General features: G+C 52.5%; 5 protein-coding genes across 5 annotated transcripts in view; 2 read left to right on the top strand and 3 right to left on the bottom strand.

The window, feature by feature from the left end:
- ACA1_278630 (Ankyrin repeat/Protein kinase domain containing protein) overlaps positions 1-798 on the bottom strand; it is a gene marked incomplete at both ends in the record, with an annotated part of 1,325 nt that extends 527 nt beyond the window's left edge. The window contains one exon of the mRNA XM_004344595.1: positions 48-798. Coding sequence (XP_004344645.1) covers positions 48-798 — 751 coding nt within the window. The remainder of the gene's footprint in view (positions 1-47) is intronic.
- Positions 799-1,521: 723 nt separating this feature from the next.
- On the top strand, positions 1,522-2,126 carry ACA1_278620 (uncharacterized protein; the record flags this gene model as incomplete). Its single annotated transcript, XM_004344594.1, has 4 exons — positions 1,522-1,606; positions 1,791-1,870; positions 1,999-2,086; positions 2,125-2,126. Coding segments are annotated over 4 exons (255 nt in total).
- A 1,701-nt stretch (positions 2,127-3,827) lies between these two features.
- Positions 3,828-5,212, top strand: ACA1_278610 (MC family transporter: phosphate, putative; the record flags this gene model as incomplete). Its single annotated transcript, XM_004344593.1, has 4 exons — positions 3,828-3,976; positions 4,200-4,297; positions 4,491-4,834; positions 4,892-5,212. 4 exons carry the CDS (start codon positions 3,828-3,830, stop codon positions 5,210-5,212), a joined length of 912 nt encoding a protein of 303 aa, XP_004344643.1.
- A 1,371-nt stretch (positions 5,213-6,583) lies between these two features.
- Positions 6,584-7,592, bottom strand: ACA1_278600 (uncharacterized protein; the record flags this gene model as incomplete). The annotated part of the gene is made up of 4 exons (XM_004344592.1): positions 6,584-7,079; positions 7,175-7,229; positions 7,304-7,391; positions 7,491-7,592. 4 exons carry the CDS (start codon positions 7,590-7,592, stop codon positions 6,584-6,586), a joined length of 741 nt encoding a protein of 246 aa, XP_004344642.1.
- Positions 7,593-9,026: 1,434 nt separating this feature from the next.
- ACA1_278590 (uncharacterized protein) lies at positions 9,027-9,404 on the bottom strand (the record flags this gene model as incomplete). The annotated part of the gene is made up of 2 exons (XM_004344591.1): positions 9,027-9,255; positions 9,316-9,404. The coding sequence occupies 2 exons, from the start codon at positions 9,402-9,404 to the stop codon at positions 9,027-9,029; spliced, it is 318 nt and encodes a 105-aa protein (XP_004344641.1).
- Positions 9,405-9,426: the final 22 nt, after the last annotated feature.

Below are 9,426 nucleotides of genomic sequence, written 5' to 3'. Positions count from 1 at the left end.
AGGAGGTTGAGTGTCGGGCAGAGAGAAGAGGTACTCGAGCACGGGACCCTGGTCGTACTTGACGGCAGAGAAGATTGGTGTCTTGCCCTCGCCGTCGACCACGTTGAGAGACGCGCCGTGGGCCAGCAGCAGACGCACAAGGTCTTCTCGTCCGCTTGCCGCCGCACAATGCAGGGCCGTCCGCAGCTGCACACCGCCGGCCTGGCGGCCTGGACAGTAGTGCACGTCGGCGCCAGCCTTGAGTAACGCTCGCACCACCGACGCCTTGCCGAAGCGTGCTGCCCACAGAAGTGGCGTCTCCCCTTTTTTCGCCACAACGTTGGGATCGCTCGCTGGCGACGAAGAAGGAGTAGAGGCTGACGGCGTAGCTACGGCCGTTGTCGTGCTTGTGCTGTGGCTCGGCCGAGTCGACCATCCAGAGAGTCTTCCTTGCGGCGTCGGTTCCCCACCACCACCACCGTTGCCCCCTTGTGGCGGCGGTGGTGGGTCGGCCTGTGAGCCTCCAGAGCGCAGGAGGAGTCGTACAACCTTGGCGGCGTTGCGCTTGACAGCAGCGAAGAGAGGCGTCAGCTGGTGCCGATCACGAGCTGCAGTATCGGCTCCACGGGCGAGCAGGAGTGCCACGAGTTCGAGGTCGCCCCGTTCGCACGCCAAGTGGAGGGGCGTCTTCAGCGTGCCCCCCTCCGCCTCAGACATCAAATCGGGATTCGATGCAAGCAGAGCCTCCATTTGCGCCACGTCGCCATTGGACGCAATGTCGTGGATGTTGGGTTGTCCCCGCGACGGATTGCCCAGCATGCTGGGCCTGCTCCTTACTCTTCGGCTGCTGTACAGCGAATGGCCGTAACACCTGCCCCCCTTGGCGCCAAGATCGTCGAGAGGAATGCGCGTTGATGTTTTTTCACACACACTGGCCGAGAAAACAGAAAAGGGAAAACAGAAAGAAAAAGATCCCTTTTTTTATTGGCGGCCACCGGTGACTTCTTTTTAGCGCCACCCCCCTGAGTTGATGGAGCTGCACGAGCGCCCTGTCAATGAAGAAGAGGAGGCGAAACATGACGTGGTTGAAGAAGCCAGGGAGGTGCACCAGGTGCTGCCGCTAGAGCTCCTGCAGCACATCATAGGCACTCTTGACCTGGCCAGCGTGGCGCAAGCCAAGAGTGTGTGCCAGGCCTGGCTTGCCATGTGTGAATTGCCCTCTGTGTGGGCGGCTGTCTACTGCCACCACTTCAGCTTGCACCCCTTGGCAACTGCCCAGCAGGAAGGTTGGCTGCACACTCCTCTTCAGTGAAATGGTGACAGTGAGTGCTGATGGTGCCCTTCTTCTTGCCCCAACAATCTTCAATGTTGTATCTCCTCCTCCTCCTCCTCTGGCCTGCTGCAGAGGAATGGGAGGAACGTTGTGTGCAGCCATGTCACTTCAGCACAGCCCACAGACACTGCCAGGTGAATCAGCCACATGCACATGACATCTTGGAGTGGGCTGGTGGGCTGGAGCAAGCACAAGCACTGGTCAACACCATGGAGCCCAGGATGGGCAAGACAGCTCTTCACTTCACTGCAGAAAATGGGCGCAAGCTCATGGTGGCCCTCCTGCTCAAGAAAGGTGCTGGTACTGTACACCTTGGCCCCTTAGAATGTGCACCAGTCAGGGCATTGAACCCACCGCCCCTCCCCCCCTCTCCCCAACCAACTTCATGTTGTGCCATGCCATGTCGCATTTTTTCCTCTGCAGACAAGGATGTTCTGTGCAATTCCAAGCAATCAGTGTTGCACTTGGCAGTGCTCAGTGGATGTCTCACCATTGTGCACATTGGTGGAGCACAGCACCAAGGTCTTGTTCTCCACAGCTGAAGCCCAGATGAAGAAGGTACGCCCCACGCTTGGGTGGTGTGTGTGTGAACATTGGGCGCCTGGGTGGGTGTGTGTCAACATTGGGCGTCTGTGTGTGTGTGTGTGTGTGCTTAACTGATGTCCAATGTGGGCATTGATGTGCAGACCCCCGTTTTGCCACTGTTCCTAGCCACTACCTGCCAGTCCAAGAATATGATGGGTCTCAACATCAACACTATCAACAAAAAAGGTTGTATGCCACTTCATGCTGCACTCTGTGCTGAACACAAGAACCTGGCCTTCATCAAATTCCTTCTCAAGCACAGAGCTGATGCTAAGGCTGTGGACAATTTGGGCAGAAGCGTCCTCCACTATGCACTCAGGGTACCATGCCACTTGGCATACATTGCTCACTCCTTTATGGGCTGGCACTGATCTGGCATGTGATGGATGTAGCTAACATATTTTGGGGCAACATCAATGAACCACCCAGAACGCCAGCACGCTCAACAAAGTGGAAATATGCAGGTGCTTGATTGCTGCCAGTGCTGATGTTCACTCCAATGATCCTGTCTTGGTACATAAGCCAAACCCTCTGATTCATTGTTGTAGCCCCTGTGTAGCTAGTGTAATGGCCACAAACCGTTGGTGTTTCTAATGGGCACAATATTGTATATCTTTGTTCAGTGTCTGGCCACACTTGCTTCTGGTTGGCGCACCAACTCAGAGGTCTTGGTTAATCTCATCAAGCTGTTCATTGAACATGGGGTTGATGTTCTAGAGTGTTGTACAAACTCCCCACACTTTGCACAGAAGCAGAAGCTGCTCCATGATGCAGGAAGCATGGGGACTGATGCGGGGGGGGGAACACAACAACACGCCTTTCATCCTTCTTCTTTCACTCTGCAGGAATCAGCCTACCCATACTCCTGGCAGCAGTCAGTTCTACCCAATACAGACTTACAGAGGCTCTGCTGGACCTTGGTGCATTTGAATTCAGCTTCTTTCTTCACAGTTGTGTGCCTGGCCAGCTGTTGTTGTAACATTTATTTTGGGGGGGGGGGGTGGCAGCGGCGGTGGTGGTGGTGGACAGGCATAAATCCAAATGGCAGTGATGGAGAGGACCTGCCATTGTTTCAAGCTGTCACTCAATACTCCTGGATACATGATCAAACAACAGCAAAACTGTTGGTTGAGCTGCTTATTGAGGTCCACATTAAACCATCCCTCTTCCCCCTCCCCCTGTTTCTGTACCTTTGGCTGATTGTCTGAACAATTTTGTCCAGAGGGGAGTGGACATGAATGGCCAGTCAGGGAAAGCACAAGAGCCAATTTTGTTTGGTGTGAGCCTGTCAGCTGCACCTGAGCTATTCCAGATGTTGGTAAGTTGCACAGCTCACCTCCTTCCATCTACTGCTGCATGTTACCCTACTGGGTGTGGGTGGTGGCTGATCAGGTTTGCCATTGCTTGAATTTGCAGGTATCTAGGAATGGGTGTGGTGAGACATTTTTGTACCAGACCATCAACATGCAGTGGCCATATTTCGAAGGTCAGCTCAAGCCCATCAAGCAGTTGGTCCACACCCTTATTGAGTGTATGACACACAACACTCAAATGCGCTCTGAGTTCCTACCACTCACTGGTGGGGGTTCACTTGATCTTCCAGATGGTGCTGATCCTCGCCAATGCCTGGTGCAGGGTCGTGGCCCATTGTCTGGTCCAATTCATCCCTCGGACAGGTTGGGTGCCAAGTGGATTGCCTTTGTCCAATCCCTGGGCATCCCTGCCGGACCAGACCAGGACCAGGGATGACAAAATACGCCCCCCCCCCGGGAGTTAGGTTGACTTCTTGTAATTCCTGCGCAAAATTAAAAAAAGGCCGGACCTTTCGGAGGTGCCGGTTTGGTTCCGTCGCCGGGGTCGAAGAGAGAGGCGCGGAGGTTCCTTTTGGTTTCTTTTGTCCCCCGCCTTCGATCAAGAGAGAGAGCAAGAGATGTCGCAGCAGCAGACCGCCATCCCCGCCCCCGTGGTTGCGCACCACGCCCCCGTCTTCGATCTGATGTACTACGTCAAGGCTGCTGTCGCCGGCGGTCTCTGCTGCTCCGTCACCCACGGCGCCGTCTGCCCCATTGACGTCGTCAAGTAAGCCTCCCTCCCGTCACTCACTAGGTTTAATTTTCTTTCCATTCAAACTCCGGATGGAAGGGTTAATGTCCGATCCTAGGAGATTTTTGCTCGAGCATCTTCTCCCCCCCCAAAAGAGAGATTGCATGATCATTCATTTCATTTTGTTTAATAATCCAAAAACAACCTAAAGATCTATCTGACCCTTGGGTGGGGGTTTTATCCCGCTTGGATGATAAAGGACCCGCATGCAGCTGGACCCCCAGAAGTACAACAAGGGCATGATCTCGGCCTTCCGCCAGGTCGTCTCGACCGAGGGCGCCGGCGCCTTGGCTACCGGTCCGTTAACCCTCCCTTCACCACCACCACCACCACCACCACCACCAAATCAAATATCACAACTCAACTGGGCGCAGCGCAAAAAAAAATATCAATAATCTGAAATTAACCAACCTAAATGAAACGCCAGCGTAAACAAATTCATCTTCTAATATTAAGAAATGAAACGCGCTGGTCTGGGCGACGACTGCAGGTCTGGGTGCCACTGCGGCTGGATACTTTGTCCAGGGTTGGTTCAAGTTCGGCGGTGTGGAGTTCTTCAAGGTGAACATCGCTCACGCCGTTGGCGAGCGCGCGGCCTGGGAGAACCGCACCGGCATCTACCTGGCCTCGTCGGCCATGGCCGAGTTCATCGCTGATCTCTTCCTCTGCCCGCTGGAGGCCATCCGCATCCGCTCCGTGTCGGACTCGACCTTCCCCAAGGGTCTCGGCGCTGGCGCTGCGCGCATGTTCTCGACCGATGGTCTCCTCGGCTTCTACGCCGGTCTGGGCCCCATCCTCTTCAAGCAGATCCCCTACACGATGGCCAAGTTCGCCGTCCAGGGCAAGGCTGCTGAGCTCATCTACAAGAGCGCCAACACCTCGCCCGACAAGGCGACCAAGGGCACCAACCTGTCCATCTCGCTCCTCTCCGGTGTGATTGCTGGCGTCGTCGCCGCTATCGTCTCCCACCCGGCCGACACGCTCCTGTCCAAGATCAACAAGAAGGGCGCCGGCGGTTCTGGCAGCACGACCTCGCGTCTCTTCACCATCGCGCGCGAGATGGGCTTCGCCAAGCTCTGCCTCACTGGTCTCCCCGCTCGTTGCATCATGATCGGCACGCTCACCGCCGGTCAGTTCGGTATCTTCGACTCCGTGATGGCTGCCATTGGTGCCCAGAAGTTCCACTTCCACAACCCTGACGAGAAGCACTAAGTTTGGACCCACTCCTTTGCCGTTATAGTGATAAAGTGAGAGACCGTACAACTTTGTTTCGCAGGGACCAGGGAAAGATGAGCTTTGTGCTGGTCAATAGTGGAGTGTTGGGGACTCCTTACTTTATTGGAAGCACTTATTACAGATGCCCACAGCAGTCCACACACATGCATTCTGTTGCTCTTTGTCCTCATGCCAGGCTTTCTTCAGCACATCAAAGATTCCAACCACATGACCAAAGCCATTCTCAACTTGGTCTTGATGAACTCTTGCTGAATCTTGAGGAAGTCCCTGTTGAAGATCTTGGGTGAGTACCCACCCCACAAGGCCTGGAACTGGCCATGCACATCAAGCAGCACCATGAAATGCTGGCCAGGAGATTTTAGCTTGTAGCTCCAGGCTGGGTCCTTCTTCAAGACATGAGTGACACCACTGAGCTGGACATCAAATTAGTCCATCCACAGGCAGCCACCTTCAACTGGTCCAGTGAGGTTGAGCTCAGCTGCAAGGTGACACCAGGTAGTCAAGTTGCCAAGATGGGTGACTGTCTGTGCCCATTTCTTGTGGATGTGATGTAGAATGTGGATGTTGTGGCAGAGCAACCTGGTTGACCTCATTGTAGAGCTGGTCCTGGCCAATGGTATAGCAGTCCTTGTAAAGTGTCACAAGGACAAAACAACAGTAGCACAGCTGCAGGGATGGGTCTTCTGGGTTGGGTGCTCTGTCAGTCATTCCTCTGCTGGCCAGGGTCAATGCCTGGTTTGTTGTATGTATGTTCAGTGACAAGGAAGAGGCCCAAGCACACATAAATAAGAAGAGTCTGAGTACCCAGTGTTGGGTGCCCAACATGTTTGCCACTGTAAAGAAGAAGTAGACTGCCAAACTTCATACAAAAGTCACACTGGTGCCTGTGTTCTGTGCAAGTGGAGTTTTTCTGGTTTCTTGACTGAAAAAAAACATGTTCTCATTCTGGGCTAGTTTGGGTTTGTTTTGAAAGCTAATAGTTGTTATAGAATGCCCTTATATTGTGCTACAAGAGAGTGTTTTCAAAAGTTGTGTATGATTGATCATTGTTGAGAAATTTTGTCCATGTTGTGCATTAATTAGCACACAAACACTCTTGCCATATTTTTGCAACAATGCCATGTTGCCATAGCATGGTGACTATAACTGTATAGCACATCATCTTGAAGAGCGCAAGGAGTACTATCATACGACACTCACTTTATGAACAAAAAATTGATTTTTAACAGAACAAACAAACACTCTTAGCAATAAAACAAGTAACACAAACAGTTTTTTTGGGTTTTTAATTTTTTATTGAACTTGAGAGAGAGAGAGAGAGAGAGAAAGAGCAACTTGCTCTGGAGTTTACAAGAAATTAGCCTTGATAAACTCCTCAACACATGCCAGGGCATTACCCAGTTGAGTGAAGGGAAGCCACATGTCAAACTCCTCAGTGTAGCCAACCCATCTGACACATAGCTCCAGCTCACCAGACTGAGCAATCCTCATCTCATGGAACCTCTCAACTTCGTCTTCCTCCTCCCCCTCTTCCTCATCCTCATCCTCTTCCTGAGAATCCTCTTCTGCCTCCTGCTCCTCTTCCTCTTCCTCCTCTTCCTCCTCATAGGCCCTCCTCTTCCTCTTCTTGGGCAGGTGGCCTGAGACTGACTGCCACTCCTCATCATCCTCAGTTGTCCTTGCCTGGCACTTCTTGATGTTGACATGCTGGTGCTTCTCTTCCTCAACAATTGCTGTTGCCATCTTGGCCTCCATCTTGCCCATGGCTGTCTGAGCACCTTCAGGTACCTTGCCTGCATTGGCAGCATTCAGAGTTCCCTGGTGCTTCTTCTTCAAGTCATGCCTGGAAAAGAGGAACACAACACAAGGAATTAGTAACCACACAACAAGTTGGGTTTTGGTTATTTGTTGTTGTTGTTGGTTGTTGAATGATCTGACCTGTTGTAGACAGTCTTCATTATCTTAACAGAGACTCCCTCCAGAGGCACATGTTCTGTTGTGTGGGAGAGAGAGAGATGTTGTAACCAGGCTCTTTGCACAAGATAGCACAATTGTGTATATACATACCAGCAAAGAGGTTGGTGATAGTCATGCACCTGAAGTCAATGGCAGTGGTGGTGAGCTCAGGATTGAAGTCCTTGATAAGGATCTTGAGCTGGTGAGAAAATGTGGCTGAGCTGAGAGGCTGACCACAAGAGCTCAACCAGAGTGCAAGAGGGGGGTCACAGGGGTCTGGGCAGAGGTAAGGGCAAACTCTCTGCTTGAAGAACTCTATGTAGGTGAAGAGCTGAGGAGGCAGAGGCAAGTGGGAGGTATTGGTATGAGCCACCTTTTCCCTTCCCACCTGCATGACCATCTCATCCTCATCCCACTGGAGGTGGTCCTCTTAGCTCAGCCACTAGGGTTGGGGCTTGTCTGCTGTAAAATGGGTTTGCCTGGCAGAATGAGCACACAAAAAAGTATGATGAAGCACATTTATGTGCACTGGGGGGGGCAACATAAAGGGAGGCCTTTGAACACCAGGGAGAGTTGTTTCACCTACCACACTTGCCCACAAGTCCACGCCCACGCACACAATGAAGACAGACACACCATGAGCATATGAGACCTCTGAACTGCTGCAACGACTGCCATAACAACTACCACCTTCTCCCATTTCATTCATCTCAAATTGCCACTGTCCTCACGCCTGATTTGATTGTGATTTTGATTGAACCCCCACTTGCTTCTCTTTGCGCAGGTCAAAGTGAGGAAGATGTAGCAACTGTGTAGAGAAAGAGACAAGATCAGACAACAACACAATCATACATCAACCAGGGTCATAACACTTGGTCTTTTTGTACTACATCTGCTACTGACTTGCTCTTGTCCACACACATACACATCAACAACAACTGTGTCTTTGGCTGGTCTTGAGTGTGAAGAAAAGATACGTAACCCACGTGTGAATCGCCAACACTGATTATAGTGTGGCCAAGAGATCTCTAACTCGGCATCACCCCAGATTCCAAGCACAGCCTTGGGTTCTGGTGCAGCAAATACAAATCAAACATCACTTGGGAGAAGCAGGACACATACTGTTGAAAATGATGTTGCTGGTGCTCGCGCTGTACATCAGTGTTGAGGCAAGTGCCATCTTCTGCTCCTGCCTATTCAACTCACCACATCTCATCCACACACACAACAGCAATCAGTCAACTCAGCAATGAAGCATGCCTTGGCTGACATTAATAATGACAATGGTGGAGACAAACGCCCCGACCCACAACAAGAGACCTCTGCCAACAAGAAAGCCAGGATAGATGTAGACAACAACAACAGTGAGTGGTGCTTGCTTCATGCGCTCCTCTTGAATGAAAAAGCCAGTACCACTCGCTGTCTGTCCCTGCTTCTGCCACGCTGTCTGTGCAATGTGCTGGTGGCCAGCAAACCACTCCATGTGTGCTTCTTTGACGATGATGGCGGGCTGATGGCTGAGGTTATGCCCTGGGTGCTGAGCGCCTGCCTGCAATTTGCCCTGCAACTGGGTGGCGATGCTAAGATCACTGAGCGTGCGACGTTGACGGTCAAGCCCAGCTGTGCATGGTTCTCATCCTACCATCTCTATGGACGGAGTGTTGAGATTGTCCGCCAGACACTGGATGCCATCAAGGCATTCCAAGCCCAAGGAACCATGTGGATCGCTGACATCACCTCATTCAAAGCCTACTCCAAGCGCAAAAACTCTCCCAGCGCTGTGTTGTCTCTCTTCTCGCGGCGCCGTCGGTGTCGATCTTCTTCTTCTTGCATTTCACGAAATGGGGGCCTCGGTCCTCTGCCTCTTCCTCGTCTTGGGCTGGTTGGTGGCTGCGGCGTCCGTCGCGCAACCGCCAAAGACCTTGTGGGTCAAAACACAGCGGTTCCTCTCGTCCAAGGACACCGACGTCATGAGACGTTCTTGCACAGCGAGACAGGAAGTGACTAGGACGTCGATGTGCCGGTCGATGCTGGTCTTGTGGTAGGCGAACAAGAGATGAGGACTCTCGCGGAGTAGCGTCGTCGTCGCAGCCGCGCGGGAAGCCGTTGTAGCCCGTGGAAACGATGCCCTTGTCCTGGTTGACGATACAGGCGCCAACCTGAGTGTGAGGGTCCTTGGAGCGTTGGGCCGACGAGGGAGGGCTACGAACATAAAGTAGTCGTCCCACTCGACG

Source organism: Acanthamoeba castellanii (assembly GCF_000313135.1).
Source record: "Acanthamoeba castellanii str. Neff unplaced genomic scaffold scf7180000084776, whole genome shotgun sequence".
Lineage (NCBI taxonomy): Eukaryota > Discosea > Longamoebia > Acanthamoebidae > Acanthamoeba > Acanthamoeba castellanii.
This window is presented reverse-complemented; position numbering and strand designations above follow the sequence as displayed.